This window comes from Canis lupus, chromosome 12 (genome assembly GCF_011100685.1).
Source record: "Canis lupus familiaris isolate Mischka breed German Shepherd chromosome 12, alternate assembly UU_Cfam_GSD_1.0, whole genome shotgun sequence".
In the NCBI taxonomy this organism is placed as follows: Eukaryota; Metazoa; Chordata; class Mammalia; order Carnivora; family Canidae; genus Canis; species Canis lupus.
The window spans coordinates 20,306,863-20,324,679 of record NC_049233.1 but is presented as its reverse complement, the minus strand read 5'-3'; the positions used below and the strand labels follow the sequence as shown (position 1 = coordinate 20,324,679).

At 41.8% G+C, this 17,817-nt stretch overlaps 2 protein-coding genes across 3 annotated transcripts in view; both read right to left on the bottom strand.

The window, feature by feature from the left end:
• EFHC1 (EF-hand domain containing 1) overlaps nt 1-9,639 on the bottom strand; it is a 63,556-nt gene extending 53,917 nt beyond the window's left edge. The window contains 4 exon segments of the mRNA XM_038554306.1: nt 895-933; nt 935-1,003; nt 1,005-1,118; nt 9,562-9,639. Coding sequence (XP_038410234.1) covers nt 895-933; nt 935-1,003; nt 1,005-1,118; nt 9,562-9,624 — 285 coding nt within the window. The 5' untranslated portion in view covers nt 9,625-9,639.
• A 4,609-nt stretch (nt 9,640-14,248) lies between these two features.
• The window catches only part of PAQR8 (progestin and adipoQ receptor family member 8), a 95,816-nt gene continuing 92,247 nt past the window's right edge, over nt 14,249-17,817 (bottom strand). For both annotated transcript variants that reach the window (XR_005367842.1, XR_005367844.1), the window contains 2 exons: nt 15,804-15,969; nt 14,249-14,440 (listed from right to left, as the gene is read on the bottom strand). The gene's annotated coding sequence lies outside the window, so the exon portion shown is untranslated. The remainder of the gene's footprint in view (nt 14,441-15,803; nt 15,970-17,817) is intronic.

Here is a 17,817-nt window from a genome sequence, read left to right as displayed (position 1 = left end):
TCTGGTTTCACTAGGTACTCAATAAAAGTTGACTAGTTGGATGAACACAGTACAGACATTTAACAAAAAGAATAAAATGAAAAGAAAGACCAAAAAAAAAAAAAAAGACAGAAAATAGGCTAGGAGTAAATTAGAAAAGCTATCTTGTAAAAACTGGTCAGTAATTCTCAGACTCAGTTATACATAAAAACTATCTGGAAATCAGGATTGATGAGGGTTAGGGTGACATCCCAGTTTCTTAAAAATCCCTAGGGATTCTGTTGCATGGCCAGGGTTAGGACTACCTCATCTTAGTTAAAAGAGGACGCTTACTGACAAGGAAAATCAAGGATGATATGGAAATGTCAACAGATGGAAATAAAATAGCTCACATTACAAAAGCATAAGGGTAAATGAGACACAAACAAAAATGTTACACTATCCTTTGGTTACATTATGCCAAACCTGAAACATTCCCTGAAAAATAAAAACTTCTGGAGACAGCCTGGAGAAAACTGACAAAAGATGAAGTTGCTGTTGTGATGACATTTTGCATTTCATAGAGGCTAAGGATTTGCCATCAGTACAGATAAGACTTTCAAAAAATAGCACAGAGCAGGTAAACGTGGAGCAATATGAACTCAAGAATTCAGAATTCATCCAACTTTTCTTTAACTGTATTTGGAAAATATTTCAGTGAAGTCTACAGGGAATTATTTTCTGTAATAGGCTTCCTGACTAAAGAAAGCCTCTTTCAATCCTGAGTTCAGCTGTCTATGACTAAAGGTTGAGGCATTTGAACAATTTTCTCCTCAGAGCACTCTGGAAAACCTGTGGTTTGCTGTTGACTTTTCTGCAAACAGTTGGCTCTCAGAAATCTGAATTCAAGGGGTACCCTGAAATCCCAGATGATACCTTTTTGTCAAAAGCTACATGTGCAGGAATAAATTCTGCCAGGTGGGGCCTGCTTAGGCTGGCCATAAGTTAGAATTGGTGCCTTGTTGGCCAACTCATCCAGCTCAGCCTTGGGACAGCTGGTTGACCTGAAGCCGCTCCCCGCCTATCCCAACTGTTGGACGTCGAACAACTGCATAGCCATTCTTGTAGCTCAGCGTCTGGCTTCTATGAAATGCTGTTTTCTGAAGAAGAAAAGAAATGTTTCATTAATAATATTTTATAAATATGTGTTAGTTAAGAGAGCTAAATTTCAAAAACATTGTAACTTAAACCTTTGCTTATAAACATCACAAATCTTATATCAAAAAGCTTACTTATATTAGAAGATTCTTATATTTTAAGCTAAAACACCTGGTCAGGAACATGGAGAAAAGCAGCAGCCTGACCTTAAAATAAAACTTAGAGCCCTGCTCCAGAATGCCCAATTTAATTACCAGCTCACTTTTCATAAGAAACTAAAATATTATCTTATCTATATTTTTAATCTTTCACTTAATTCTTTCCATGTTTTTAATCTTATCTAGTGCTCATAAACAATGGAACCTAGACCTGACTAGGTGAGATGAATTTTTACCTAAAAAAAAGGTTTCTTCTTGTTATAGTAACACTGATACATTTATACAACTCTTTGGAAGGCGGTGAGTATTTTATATTTAAAGTCTTAAACTCCATAATTCCACTCCTGATCCTTTATTTTAAAAATATAATCCAAAATTATGGGAAAGAACAATATGCCTAAAGCTGACCATTATAATGTTAATTATAATAGTAAAACGTTGGAAACAATATAAAAGACAAACGTATGAGTTAATGATGGAAAACTCACTTAATGGACTGTGATGCAGCCATTAAAACATTGGTTTTAAAGATCATGTGTTAATCTGGGAAAAATGTGTATGATTTAATAAGCCCAAAAAAGCAGCATATAAAATTATAAGTATACTATAATTAGAAGCATGCAAACACATGAACAAAAAGAAACTGGATTTGGACAATGTTTTTCTGTATTCTTCCTGAATTATGTTGTTGTTGTCTTTTTTTATAATGAACATATTTTTCTTTTGGTAATGGAAAAAAACCAAAAGATTAAATAAGAAAAGAAAAAAGTGGAAAGGAAATATTTTTGAAGACAGAGACCAAAATGGTAACATAAGACACCCCAGACTCCTTACCCCTCCACAAAGTTCAACAATTAGAGTTATCCATGGAGAAAAACAGCTCTGGAAGAGTTCTGGAGTCCAGTTAGGACGTTTTAGGAACACAGTGGAACAAAAATCCTGAGAATAACTACACAAGGAGAGAAGGAAGACCTCATTTTGTCTGCATCATCTCATCCCCCAAGCCAGCACTGTTCAGTGTCAAGAGGGAACTTCCCAGCCAGGAAGAGGTCCTCTGGCCAGGAAAGAAGAGTAGGGTGAGCGACCAGCTTCTCCACTCTTTTGGAGCAGTCCACTAAGGTCCCACTTCAGTTTCAGACCAGCAAAGCTGAAGTATATTAAGTCCAGCTAGGCACACAGAAGCAAAATAGGGGCTACTGGCAGCAGCTCTCAGTGGGAGTGCCTGTGGTGTGCAGACACCTGCTCTACAGACAAACCCAGCAGATCTTACCACTGACCCAAAGCAAAGGGCCAGGATAGCTGCCACCACTAGGTATCCCCTGCCCACCACCAGCTTTCATCCCAAAGGCATTCATGATGCCAGGCATTGGAACCCCTTCCCTTCCCCACCCTCCCCATTTCCCCGCCAGAGCCTGGGAACCACATTGGAAGCCAGCTCTGGCCTCTGCAGCTGCTTAAGTGCAAGATGCCAGCACAGACACCCTCTGGCTGACCCCTCCCCCATTCATACACTTCAAACCAGCCCCTCCAGCTGTGCATCTGCACATGGGCCTCATCACAGGCCTCATCACAGGCCTCTACTGCAGTGTGCATGTGAGGGGAGAGTGTGCAGCCACAGGAGGACATGCCAACAACCAGCACCTCCCACAGCTGCCAATGAGTCCATAGTTGGCTCTGGCCCTTTACTTCTCTGGCTCCCACTACTATGTGTGTGCCTGTAAATGGCCCCTGCCACTACACAGGCACCCATAGCTGGCACCCTGCAGCCAATCATGTGTATCCCTACCTGCTCCAGCTACCATTACTGCTTGCCCTGGTCCATAACTGCTGGACCTAGAGGTACTGCTAAAGACCCCAACAACCCTTGCAGCCACTATGGACCCCCATAACACCTGTCAAAGACTACACCATTATCAATGCTGTAGACCCCAGTGGCAGGAGCCAAAGAGACATGATGCTCCCCAAATCTGAAACCAGTACCACCACACATCCCTGCACTGGGTGCCCTACACTACTAGGTCCAGGATCACAGCAAGCTTCAGCATTCCTCCACCCATACGGGAAAGTCATCCCTTACCAAATCAATCCATAAAGTCTGGAAGAGGTAGCTGCATCCTCATGTGAAGACACCTATGCAAGATACAAGAATCATGAAGAATCAGGAAAACATGATTCCACCACCTATAGCACTGGCCCCAAAGAAATGGAGAACAAAGAATTGCCTAATGAAAAAATATCAAAATTGTCCTAAAGATGCTCAGAGACCTACAAAAGAACACAGACAATTTAATGATATTGGGAAAACAATAAAGGAACAAAGTGAGAAGTTCAACAAAGAGATAGAAAACATAAAAAAAAAGAACCAAACAGAAATTTTGGAGCTGAAGAATACAATGACTGAAGTGAAGAATTTAACTATAGCTTCAAAGGAAGACTTGAACAAGGAGAAGAAAGAATCTGTAAGCTAGAAGACAAATAAGTTGAAGTTAACCAACTGGAGGAGCAAAAAGAAAAAGGAATGAAAAGGAATGAAGAAAGCCTATCGACTTACATGACACCATCAAGAAAAATCATGTATATATCACTGGACCCTTCTCTAGGAGGAGAAGAGAGAAAGGGGTAGAAAGCTTATTTAAAGAAATAATGGCTGAGAACTTCTCAAACCCAGGGAGAGATTTGGACATTCAAGTTCATAAAGCTATAGGTACTCAAAATTTCAATCTAAAATAGTATTTTCCTGGGGATCCTGGATGGCTCAGCGGTTTAGTGCCTGCCTTCGGCCCAGGGCCTGATCCTGGAGTCCCAGGATTGAGTCCCACATCAGATTCCCTGCATGGAGCCTGCTCTGCCTGTGTCTCTGCCTCTGTCTCTGCCTCTCTCTCGGTGTCTCTCATGAATAAATAAATAAAATCTTAAAATAAAATAAAATAATATTTTCCAGGACACCTGGGTGGCTCAGTGGTTGAGCGCCTGCCTTTAGCCCAGGGCGTGATCCTGGAATCCCAGGATGGAGTCCCACATTGGGCTGCCTGAATGGAGCCTGCTTCTTTCTCTGCCTACGTCTCTGCCTCTCTGTGTGTGTGTTTCGCATGAATAAACAAATAAAGTCTTAAAAAATAATAATATTTTCCAAGACACATAATAATAAAGCTGTCTAAAATCAAAGACAAAGAAAGAATTTTAAAAGCAGTAAAAGAAAAAAACTCCCTTATACAAGGGAACTTCCATCAACTTTCAGAAGATTTCTCAGCAGGGATCTTGCAGGCCAGGAGAGAATGGGGACCATCCATTTAAATGCTAAAAGAAAGAAACTGCCAACCCAGGATACTTTATCCAGATAAAATGTGCTTCAGAAAGAAAGGTAAGATAAAGACTTGCCCTAATAAAATATGAGAGGATTTATCACCACTAAACCTGCCTTACAAGGAATGCTGAAAAAAGTTCTTCAAGCTGAAACAAGAAGGTGTCAATTAGTAATATGAAAATATACAACACATGGGTAAAGGTGAACATATAGTTGGATTCAGAATACCCTAATCCTGTAACATGATGATATGTTCATTTCTTAATTCTAGTATAAAGATTAAAGGACAAAAGTACTGAAACCCTCTCTAGTTCCAATAATTTGTTAGTGGATACAAAATATAAAAAGATGTTAATTTGGGGACATCAAAAAAGCATAAAGCAAGGAGGATAAATAAGGGCAGGATGTTTATACGTGATCAAAGTTGAACTGCTATCAGTGTAAAATAGACATATATATGTTTCACATGAGTCTCATGGTAACCACAAAACAAAAACCTACAGTAACTTCACAAAAAATAAAGAGAAAGAAATCAAAGATACTACTACAACCAATCATCAATTCACAAAGGAAGACAGCAAGACAGAATGAAAGGAACAATGGTACTACAAAGCAGCCAGAAAACAATGAAGTGGCATTAGTAAGTCCTTATCTGTCACTAGTTACTCTAAACGTAAATGAACTGAATTATCCAATCAAAAGTCAAAAAGCTGGATGATTTTTAAAAAAACTCCACAAGATCCACCTATATACTGCCTATACTATAAGAGACTCACTATGGCTTTTCACAGAAAAGCTGAAAGTGAATGGATGGATAAAGATAATTGATGCAAGTGGAAACCAAAGGAAAGCATGGGTAACTTTACTTATATCAGACAAAACAGACTTTATGCCAAAAATGGTAACAAGAGACACAGATGATCATTTTATAATGGTAAGGGGATCAATTAATCAAGAAGCTATGTCAAGTATCTGAAACTAATTTAACACTGTGTGTTAATTATGCTGGAGTTAAAATAAACAAATGGGAAAAAAGATACAATGATCATAAATATATATGCACCCCATATCAAAGGACCTAAATATATTAAAGAAATGACATGACATGAATGAACATGACATGACATGACATGACAAGACCTTACATTCAAAAATCCCTGAAGACTCCACCAAAAAACTAATTAATGAATTCAGTAAAGCTGCCAGATACAAAATCAATATACAGAGAATAACTGTGTTTCTATACACTAACAATGAACTATCTGAAATTGAAATGAAGTAAACAATTCCATTTACAATAGCCTAACAAACAATAGAATACTTAGGAATAAATTTAACTAAGAACATGAAAAACCTATACACTGAAAACTATGAGACACTGACAAAAGAAATTAAAGAAAGTACAAACAAATGGAGAGATATTTTGTGTTCTTTGATTGGAAGAATTAATACTGTTTAAACGTCCACACTATCCAGAGTGATCTACACTCAACGCAATCCTTATCAAAATTCTAATGTAATTTTTCACAGAAATAGAAAAAACAACCCTAAGGGACCCCTGGGTGGCTTAGCTCTTGAGCGCCTGCCTTTGCTCTGGGGCGTGATCCCAGGGTTCGGGGATTGAGTCCCCCATCTGGCTTTCTGCGGGGAGCCTGCTTATCCCTCTGCCTGTGTCTCTGCCTGTATCTCATATAAAAATAAATAAATAAAATCTTAAAAATTAAAAAGAAAGGAGAAACAACCCTAAAATTCACATGGAAACACAAAGACCCAAATAACCAGAGCAACCTTGAGAAAGAGTAAATTTAAGGACATGAAAGACATGTACAACAAAAACTGTAAGACACTGAAAGAAATTAAAGAAGGCACAAACAAATGGAGAGAGATCTTGTGTTCCTGGATTAGAAGAATTAATAGCTGTGTAAATGTCCACACAATCCAAAGTGATCTACACACTCAATGCAAACCTTATCAAAATTGCAATGTCACTTTTCACAGAAATAGAAAAAACAATGCTAAAACTGACATGGAACCACAAAACCCCAAATAACCAAAGCGATCTTGAGAGAGAAGAACAAAGCTGGAGGCATTACACTTTCTAATTTCAAACTATTGTAACAAAGCTAGAGTAATCAAAACTTCATGGTACTGGCATAAAAAGAGACACATAAGTCATGGAACAGAATAGATGGTCATGCATATATGGTCAACTGTCTTTGACAACAGTGCCAAGAATACACAATGGGGAAAGGACAGTGCCTTCATAAATGGTGCTGGAAAAACTGGGTATCCACACAAATGAATGAAATGGGATCCCTATTTTATAGAACTCACAAAAATTAACTCAAAATGATTGAAGACTTGAACATAAGACCTGGAACTGTAACACTCCTTGAAGAAAAAAAGAGGAAAAGCTCCCTGACATTTTGACCATGACTTTTGTATATAATAGCAAAAGCACAGTCAGCAGAAGCAAAAATAAATTAAAAAGCTTCTGTACAGCAAAGGAAGTAATCAACAAAATGAAAAGGCAACCTAGGGAATGGGAAAAAAATATTTACAAACTGTCTTAGTCTGTCCAGTAGTCTAACAAAATACCAGAGGCTGGGTAGCCTCCCTGCCCCTCATAGTCATTATGGTTCACCCTCTGAATGCTTTGAATGTTAGGCACACCTATTTCTTCAGTGCTGAATAAAGATAGTGACCATGTTTTCCAAATTTCAAATAAGGCAAATAGGTTGACACTTGGCCAGTGTATTTAAAATAGAATATAAGACCAAGGCACAGTTCATTTTATATGAAGTAGAGCAACGTATATTCTCAGAGCCTGGCAACTCCAGTCTACACCCTTGTAATTCCCCAAATCGACTCAACCTTGCCTTGTGGGTAACCCACACTCACCAACACCAAATGCTTAGGCTGCTCCTGCACAGGGCAGGAATGTGCCTACATTTTATAACTTACATAGAATGGAAAAGTCACACCGAAGGAAAAGTTCTGATGCCGTGTCTTAATGCAGGGATAATTATGAAGAAGAGACTCAGAATCCAAACTCCCTCACCAAAATTTCAATTTCAATTTCAATTCATCCTCCCAAAGAAAATAGATTACATATTTTTTTTGGCTTTTTTTTTTTTAGATTACATATTTTATCTTACCTTTATACCCATGGAAAGGAGCTTATAGCTTAAATTATTAAACTATACAAATATAAAGTATTATTCTCTGATTTATGATAGCTTACTAAATCTCAACATTGATCTTCAAACATATATTTCAGTAGCCAGGTTAAAATTAAAACAAATACTTAATAATTTTGCCAAAGGCTAAGCCATGTCAGGAGGAAAAAATATCAAGCTTTTATTTTTTCCTCTTCAATTTGTCTACAGAACGAAACTAAAAACAGTTAAAGCAGGGAAGGAGCAAAAACAATCTAATCAGGCATCTTTAATTACAATGTTAGAAAAGAATAGGACTAGGAGAAGAAAAAAATAGCTAATCAATTGTGGTTGAAAGACTGGAATGGAATTATCTCCTACAGGGCATGGAGGGATGTTTTGGGACGAAAATAGGCAAGTGTTGGGGTGCATGGGTGGCTCAGGCTCAGGCAGTTATGCATCTGCCTTCAGCTCAGGTCATGATTTCAGGGTCCTGGGATCAAGCCCTGTGTCTGGCTCCCTGCCCAGCGGGGAGGGGAGTCCGGCTTCTCCCTCTGTCTCCTCAGTTGTCCTCTCTCTCTCTCTCTCTCAAATCAAACTTTTTTTTTTTTTTTTTTTTTTTTTTTTAAAGAAGAAGCTAGGCGGGCAGCCCCGGTGGCTCAGCGGTTTAGCTCTGCCTTCAGCCCAGGGCCTGATCCCGGAGACTGGGAATCGAGTCCCACGTTGGGCTCCCTGCATGGAGCCTGCTTCTCCCTCTGCCTGTGTCTCTGCCTCTCTCTCTCTCTATGAGTCTCTCATGAATAAATAAATAAAATCTTTTTTTAAAAAAGAAGATAGGCAAGTGTTGAAAATCTAATTTTTGAAGAAACAGCAATTGAGAAGGAATATAAAACAGGGCTGGGGAGAAAGTGGGGCTAAGTTGTAAACAAGTCAGAAGTGCTGAACAGAATAGGGATGGGGCTAGGTAGAAGCATAAATGCTGAGGGCAGAGAATGCATAAAAGAACCTGGTGGAGGGGCGCCTGGGTGGCTCAGTGGTTGAGCGTCTGCCTTTGGCTCAGGGCGTGGTCCAGGAGTCCTGGGATCAAGTCCCGCATCGGGCTCCCTGTGAGGAGCCTGCTTCTCCCTCGCCCTCGCCCTCTGCCTACCACTTCTCCTGCTTGTGCTCTCTCTCTGTCAAAATAAATAAAAGCTTAAAAAAAAAAAAAAAGAACCTGGTGGAAAGAAGAGAATGAGTGGAAATGATACATATATGTAAGACAGGAAACGGAGCTGGGAGGGGGCGAGATTAGCGGGTCCGGGATAAGGAAGAGGAAGAAGGCGAGCAGGCAATGACGGGCCCGGGGGATGGGTGGGATGGGGCTGCGGGAAGGAGGACGAAGATGCAGGCGGGCCGAGTGGGAGAAGGGGCTAGGCTGGGGGCTGAGGGCGGTCACGAAGGGAGCGGGGCGGAGAGGGGTACAGTGTGGGAGGAAGAGCTGCGGAGGGGCCCGAGCCAGAGCTTGCGCGGAAAAGTGGGAAAACAGCGCTCTGGAGGGAGAGGAGGCAGGGGCCAAGGCGCCGCAGGAGGAAGAACGGGGCCAGGACGCCGAGAACCAAGGAGTCCCAAACACTGCCCGGATGGAGGGAAACAACTAGAGGCTGCAGCGGAGGGCAAAGGATGAGGCTGGAGCGGAGGCCGACGGAACTGCGGGGCGGGCAGAGAAGAGGTGGGGGTCTGCAGGGAGAGCGCGATGTTGGGTAGAGAAGGCAGGTGCACTGCGGGGCGAGCCCTCCGAGGCCTCCCGCGCCCGGGCCGGCTGGGGGCGGGGCACAGAAGTCCTCACCGTGGAGTCCTTAAAGGACGTGCCGGGGAGAAAGGGCAGGCGGTGCACCGGGTTGGACACCATCGCGGCCGCCTCCGCCGCCACCGCCGCCGCCGCCGCCGCCGCCTGGGTCCCGCGTCCGCTTCCTCGGTTGCCCCGGCGACGAGCCGCGTCCGCCCGCCACGCGGAGCTCCATGGCAACGCCAAACATCCGGAGCGTCGCGCGTGGGGGCGGGGCCAGAGGCGCGGGAGCGACGGGTCTGCGCGTGCGCCGCCCGCGGGCCAGCGTTGCGGGGGAGACGTGGGAGCTGGTGGGCGGGGTGGGAGGAGGTGGCTGCAAAGCGGCCGCCGTCGTCGCCGTGACGTCCGGGGGTGGGATCCGGCCCTTAGATGAGTTACAGTTGGGGACGGTGGGGGGCGGGGGGGGGGGGAGGTGCTTCCTTCCGTCCACCCAGTCCTCGCCGGCCCCGCCGGCGCCGGGAACTCCAGCCCTGTCTCTTCTCCGGGCCCGATTCTCACTAGAGTGTAAATGGTTGGCTCTGGTTGAAAGTGGCACTCCGTGCTTCTTGGGGGCAGGGGCTGCAGATTATTCGTGGGTGTCGCTCTTGCTCAAGGATGTTCAAAGAACTAATGCACCCGTCTCGTCCCTGCCGTTCCCCCGCCGCATTGTCATTTTCCATCTTCACCACTCTATTCTACGGCCAGCCGCTGCCGCTCTGCAGCCTCTCAGTTCTGGAAGGCTGCGCCTTGCATACTCGCCCCCCAGGACGCTCAATATTCGTTGACTGTCAAGCTACAGGATGCTTATCTCAATTCTCCAGCTCTCTATGCCTATTGGCAGCTGCAATGTAAAGATCAGAACCACAAGGGGAAATGCATCTCCTTCAAAGAGCGAACTAAGTCATAAAGAAGCAAACAAAGTAGGGTGAAATAATTGTCAGGATCATAGGTATTCTCACCTTTGGTGATTTTTATAAAACTTGTTTCAATTATTATGCCATAAAAGAAACATAATCCTGTTCCTGAAACATTTTCAGGAAAGAAAGAAAGAAAAAAAAAAACCCTATCAGCACCGAGGAGCTAAAAAAAAAAAAAAAAAAAAAAAAAAAGGCAAACAAAACCCTAGTGCCCAGACATGGGATTCATTAGGTCTGAAATAGAGCCCAGGAATCTGATTTTTATAACAGCTGTTTCTGATAATGAGCTAGTTTAGGAATATGATAGAGTAGCAAGCCTGACACAAAAGCATAGTGTACGTCATGGGTAGTTTACTGCTAATGCAGACAGCAGCTTTAGCTTTATTGCTGCATGTCAGAGCAAATCCCCCTGTTGGGTTTCCCTAATGGGCATGAACCTCAGGGGGCCCAGGACATGAATCCACTGGTGGCACCTGAAGCAGTTATTGGTGGCTGTCTACCACATCCTGCCCAAACAGTTTTTCTGCTAACCCCTCCCCTCTCTTGACTACTTCTGTTTCCTGTTCTTGTCCTCTCCTCCTCCCCTTTTTTACCTTTAAAATTTTTGTCTGTTTTCTAATAGTACTATAATGCAGGCATTTAAGACTTTCAAAAAAAATCAATGAATTACCATTGTTGAACTTAATAAAAACTTTAAAAGAATCAGTCCACTCCTCTATATCTTAGCCACTGACCTAGGATGCAAGCCAGCTATTCATTTCAAAATGACAAGTTCAACCTTCAAAGAGTGAAGATGTCTCTGTCACTTCTCCCCACCTCATTGATGCTTAGTACCTAGAAACACTGGTAGCTATAATCCTTGCTGACTCTTGATGATAAACTTACATTCTTACCAGTTATATGATCCTGCCTTTCCCTCTATCTTAATAAAACTAAATCCGTGGCACTAGGATACATTTGAAAGAGCCCTTCTGGACTAACTGCATGGTTGCACTTGGGTCTATATTCCCTAGATTGGGTAGGAAAGGAGTTCATGCGGGCTGGATAGGGTAGGTCATGCCTAAGCCCATTGTCCATGTGGTACCTGTTACTATTTGAAGAGTGGCCTCGGCTCAAATGCCTTTCTGTTCCAGAAGCACACACTAGTTAAATGGTTAACTGAGTGTGTTTTAACTGCTTTCAGACCCTAGATATGCATGGTGAGGAAAACCTTTCTTGTTCTATGATCCCCTAAAAATGCCACAACCTCTGAGGAGAGGAAGCCAAGCAGTGTTGCATCAATCCTAAAAAGCACAGGGACAAGTTTGTAAAGAAGGGGGGAAAGAAATAAAGGTAGGGCTTTGGAAAACTGCTTGAACCCTGAGGTTTAGTGTAATGAAGAGTTTATATTTCATTTCTCCCAAATAGGACTCCTCAGCATGGATCACACTTCGGTTTGCACTCACCATTTTTCACTGTGCAATATATAGGAGAGAGCAGGAACCTGACTATCCCTGGCAGCTAAAGTAAAAAGTGCCATGGTCTGAAGGCTGTGCACTAAGCCTGGACTCGGAAGAGCACAGAGACATTGCATGACTTTAGAAGGTGTTTCAAAACATGGAGAAAGAAAAATATGGAAAGATCAATCAGCCAGCAGACCAAACCTGAAAGAGGGCCTCATGCTGGATCATACCTCCCAGGAACTGATAGGAGGCATCTAACTGAAAAGAGTCTAAAATAAAGCAGTTGCTTAAAATAAGCATCTCCTTTTCAGCACTTTCCCGCACTGACTTTACCCAGAATTTGTTTTCAAACCTATAATATTATTCTTCAGGACCTAAAGTCACAGGACATATATTGAGCAGGTGTGTGTGTGTGTGTGTGTGTGTGTGTGATAGTGTACAATGATTTTGGGTGCTCTACTTCCCTCTGTTGGATAAAAATGGTACAGCATGGTTTCTGAAAAACTCAATTATTCACACCTGTAAGTTTGAAAGTGTTAGGAGTGTGGCTAGTTGCGTGCCCATAGTGGTAAGACCTTGCAGGGGAGTGTCTCTCACTCAGAATGCCAGCTAGAATTCATTTCCACCACTCACTTCTTAGTTTCTGGAATCCGTTATCTAAAAAGAGTACCCAGTCAAGCCACCTCGATCTTTGCAAAGTATGGTAGAAGGAGAGAGAAACATCAAAAGGGATTTCCAAGTAGTTACAGGAACAGATTTAGGACCCCCAGGAAATCTTCATTTGACACAAATTCATACAATTTAGGTTTAGACTGTTTTGGCCTTGCAGTGGGTTCCTGACAGGGATTTAGAAAAACTTGGTTTTCTGCTGTTTTTTTTCTTCCTTAAGTCAAACCCATTCTATGACTTTAGCTGATTCAGTTGGATTTTCTTCTCTCCAAAAAGCCTACCAAACATTACCTCACAGAGTCAGAGATTTCACAGGTTATAAGCGTCATAAAGATAAGTTCTTTGTTTTGTTCATTGCCATTTTGCTGGATCCCATCACAGTGCTGACACTTCATAAATACTCAACAAACAGTTGTGAAATGATTGCCCGGGTAAATGAGTGAACGACTTGGAGATCACCTAGTATTTTTCAAACTACCAGTCTCCATTAGTCGGTAGTAAAATCAATTTAATGGATTGTGACAACAATCAGAATTTCTTTTATTAAGGAAGAAATAGAATGCAAATTATTGGGATGCATCCCATGTTATAAGGGTAAGAATAATTTACTGAAAAAGTTTTTGAGATAGATACATACACATTCATATTCTGGGTAACTTTTTTCATGGTCACAATCAAAAAACTTGGAAATTGATTGACACCATCCAGCCTATTCATTTTACTGATGAGCAATCCCCATACCAAAAGAGATTAAGAAACTATCAACTAATGACTGGTTCCCAGTTGAATATTTCTTATACTCTACCTCAGTCTTCTTCAGATGGAAAAGATATTCCTCCTGTGGCACATGAGGGATCACTGACCTTGCCATCCTGCTTGTGAGATATCTCTGATCCAATATTTTAATAGTACGGACAAAGAGAAGTATGAGGGCAATGAGGCAGTAATATCTACTATAGTTGTAGATTCTGATTGTGGACAGGCAAGTCCATTAATTCAGGTAAATGGTAACCTTGAAACAATGGGAAAGTATTTTTGGTACCCTCTCTCCCGCTGCATTCCTCAAACACTATTCATTTTTCCCATAGGGAGCATGGAACAGAAAATGAAACACCAGGTTGGGGTATTGAGACCCACAGTCATGTCCTCACTGTGTCATGAATATTTATGTGAGCTTAGAGAACTTACCTACTTGAGATTCTGGGTTTTTTTTTTTTTTCATCTCTAAAATGAGAAGCTTAAACCAGAATTAATGATCGTTAATTGTTTTGAGGTCATGAGGTCATCTTGAAAACCAAGTGAAAGCTATGGATCAAAACATATGCAGAACCCCAGGAAAATAAAATGTGTATTGATCTGTTATGAGTGGAGAGAAATCCCTCCCAAGGGAAGAGAGCTCCCACTCTGGTGAGCTACCTCTGAGAGCCCATGGAAGAGGTTCTGTATAGAACCCACAGCACCCTGCTCCGCATGAAGTGATAGAAATACTGATAATTATTACAGTGCTTGCCACTAGTACTTATTGAAGGTGAACTTTATGCTAAGGTATTTTTCCCACAGTACAATTAGTCAGATTCCAAAATGATTTATTCTTGTTGGAAAAAAAAGAAACACTGAGTGGAGATGCTTTGCATGTTTCTATAGTTGTCTTTGAGAAAAAGAAATTGATTTAGTCCAGAGTGGTGCTCAAATTCACTTTAATGAGGAATAGGATATATTTAATAGGTCCTGAAGATGAGGAAGGATTCACTAGAGAAATGTAGGGAAATAATCAAGAATAGTCTGTGGTTCTTAGAGCTGGTTTGAGTCCTTGAAGTTCTTCCAGATGGTCACAGATGGCTTCTGAGACAGACATTTGTAATGTGACTAGGGCTGCATTGGATTTTAGCAAAAAAATACAATTAAGAATTTCACTATCCATACTGCTTCAGCAGTAACAGCCTAAGGACATATGCTTGACCAAAGTGTTTAGAAATGAAACAAGAACTGCATCTTTAGGTTGATTTCATTTATGAGGGCAAAAAAAATTCACATTACATTTCCTTCCCAATTCTATACTTCTAGTGCACACAATTGGCAGTGGGGAAGCTAGACCAAAAGACCTTCTACATTCACTTTGTTTGGTTGTTAAGAATATGGACTCTGGATTCAAAGGCCCAAGTTTCTGTGAGATTGCATTACTTACTGGCCAGGTAGTCCTGGGTAAGTTTACCTAATCTATCAGTTTTCTCATTTGTATATGGAGGCAACAATATCTATCTCATAGGGTTGTCTGATGGGTTAAATGAAAGAATCTAAGAAAACAGCCTAGCTAAGGACTGGGCAAGGAGTGAGCACTAGCTAATGTGAACTGTTAATGTTATTATTATTCCTAGCTTATAGACCCCAGCCTGGGTGTTTCATTGCATTTTTGCCCAGAGGATTATCCAGAGTCCAAACCACTGTCAGTAGAACAAGGATACATTCAAAGCCTATCTGGGAAGTGGAGGTCAGCATTCAGAGCTGACTTGAGAAAATGCTAAGAATCTGGGAAGAATCCTGCAAGCACCAGAGTGTATCCACAGGAACACAGAGTCCATGTTGCCAGGACCACAGACAGAATAACCTAATGATGATAACCTGGTTTTGTGTAGATTGAAGGACAGGATTTACTCTATTTTCTATGTGCAAGGTGATGTGTAATTAGTAATTAATTCGTCCCTGTAGGTAAACAACAACCCTGAGTTTTCTTGAACAGAATTATTCCCCAGCATACACTGTCCTGAAGTCAGAGTAAGGGCCAGAGTGCTTACAAGGCTCTCACGATCTGTCTGCATCTCCTACTGCCCTCCCTCTCTCCGTTCATGCTGGCCTCCTGCTATTCCTAGTGTGCTCTGGCCTCAGGGCCCTTGCACTTCTTCCCTCAGCCAGGGAGAGAAACAGAGCCGAGCCAAATCCCTTTCCTCTTTGAAATTCCTGATCCTGTTTGAAATTGCACACCCGCCTTGCCCCTCTGGGCTATTCTTCCTTGCTTTCTATTTCTCCTTGGCACCATCCCCTTCTAACAGACTGTATAACTTGCTTCTTTAGCTCATCATCTCTCTCACCCCTACCTGCAACCCCTGAATGTAAGCTCCCTAAGGGCAAGGGTTTGTGTGTTTTGTCCATTGCCATATTCCTGGTGCCTAGAACAGGGCTTGGCACCCGGTGGTGTTCGGTGTCTGTGGAGTGGTTGTCAGTGAATCCATATACTCACCAGTTCAGCAGGCTAGGCCTCCCCTCCAGTGAAGGTCTTTCTAGCAGAATACTCTCAGAGGGTTGGCTTCGGGAGAGGCATTTCAAAGGATTCTTTCAACACAAGATAATGTATCATTGGCCTTGTCGCATGAGCCAGTATCTCAGCCACAGCATCATCAAATTCCCTACATAGTGTAATGTCAGAAGGGAGTATAATGTTACTATATTGGTATTCCTGTAAACTGAGCCAGAGACCATTGATTTTGTATTTCATAGCATGAAAGTATTAGGTTGCTTAAAATTTATGGCTCCCAATTTCCATTTTTTTTCAGGAAGCTTTATGTGACACTTCTAATTTACCTATAATTGATGACATCTCACCATACCCTTCTTTTTCCTGTGAAGAGATTTACTTTAGTGGTGGGTCCATGGATTATCATTTTCCTCTATTTTTCTACATTTTCTTTAATAAGCAGATGTTACTTGAAACTGAGAAATAAGGGCTTTTGGGAGACTTTCTGCTAAGACTGTATAACTTTTATAAGGCAGAGAAGAATTTTTTTCGAGTCCCAAAGGTCATATCACTTGTCAAAATCCCAGGAGAACCAATTGTTCGAAGAACTGATAATCCCAGTGAAAGATGAAAGGGAGGGCTTGTATAATCTTGGCAAGATTATCAATACTAGATGTTTCTTATCCAAGGAATCAAAGTATTTTCAAGAAGCTGTGACTGGAGAATGAGATTTGATGTTATACTCTAGGCCAAGTGCCTGCTGCCAATGACCTTTTGGGCTCTGAGAAGATTGTGAGGTGCAGAGAACGCTTTATTTGGCACCAAGGATGTGGTGTGAAGTAAGTCACTTTAACCTGCAAAGAAAACAATACAACCCTAGCTACTGGTGAGGTATTTAGGAACAAAAGTTAAAATGAGATTAGGTTAAAGTATGCCCAATAGTAAAAGTGCTTCACACACTATAAAGGGCTCTGCAAATACTGGGTGTTGATGTCTGAGCCCTGGACTTATCTAAAAAAAAAAAGTGCATTTGAGTTTAAACATTACAACTAATTATGTGACTTTGAACCAATCATTCCACTTTCTTAGTGTATTTCCTAGTTTAGTGGAGATCTTTTTGGCCTTACTTCACACAGTTATTTAGAAGCTTGAATGGATGTGGAAATGTTTTGGAAAGCATAATGCATGATAAGATCTGAGGTGTTACTCTATAGAGTTGATCAATGCCTTTTGGAGTCTAAAATATAGTGCATATCTCTTCCTATGAGATCATGTTAGGTAAGAAAACCCCTTACCTTAGATACACTCTCAAAGTTAATATTTAAATGAATTTTTTTTTATTGCAAAGCTTTTCCTTTCATATTATTATTTTTTTTATGATAGTCACACACACACACAGAGAGAGAGAGAGAGAGAAGAGAGAGGCAGAGACACAGGCAGAGGGAGAAGCAGGCTCCATGCACTGGGAGCCCGACGTGGGATTCGATCCCGGTCTCCAGGATCGCGCCCTGGGCCAAAGGCAGGCGCCAAACCGCTGCGCCACCCGAGGATCCCCCTTTCATATTATTTTAATAAAAATTCCTTAAGGGATAAGATGTTTGTTTGTTTGTTTTGCTTTTGTTTTGTTTTGTTTTTTTAAAGGAGGCAGCCAGAGTGCAACATGCTGTTTCCAATACACTAAATCAGGAAGCTGTACTCAGGTTGGAACCCTACATGCCCTTCCCTGAAGGATGGGGCTTTAATTACCTGGGACTTTAATTACTGCCTGTGGAAATATAGGGCTCCTCTGTGTCCAGATGTGTCAAGATGTCTGAGACTGAATTAAACACTAGAGGACAGTGTAAAGGGCTAGAGAAGCAATGGAAGTAGAGTTGAAGTGACCATACGTGACAACCTTTTTAGTGGGAGAGATGTTTCTAGCCTCTAGGGGCCAAAGGGAGAGAGCTCAATCCCTTTGAAAATGTTCTGGCACAAAGCAAGTCCCAGCCTCCCCTGGGTTTGGCCGGCCATCTGGCCCATG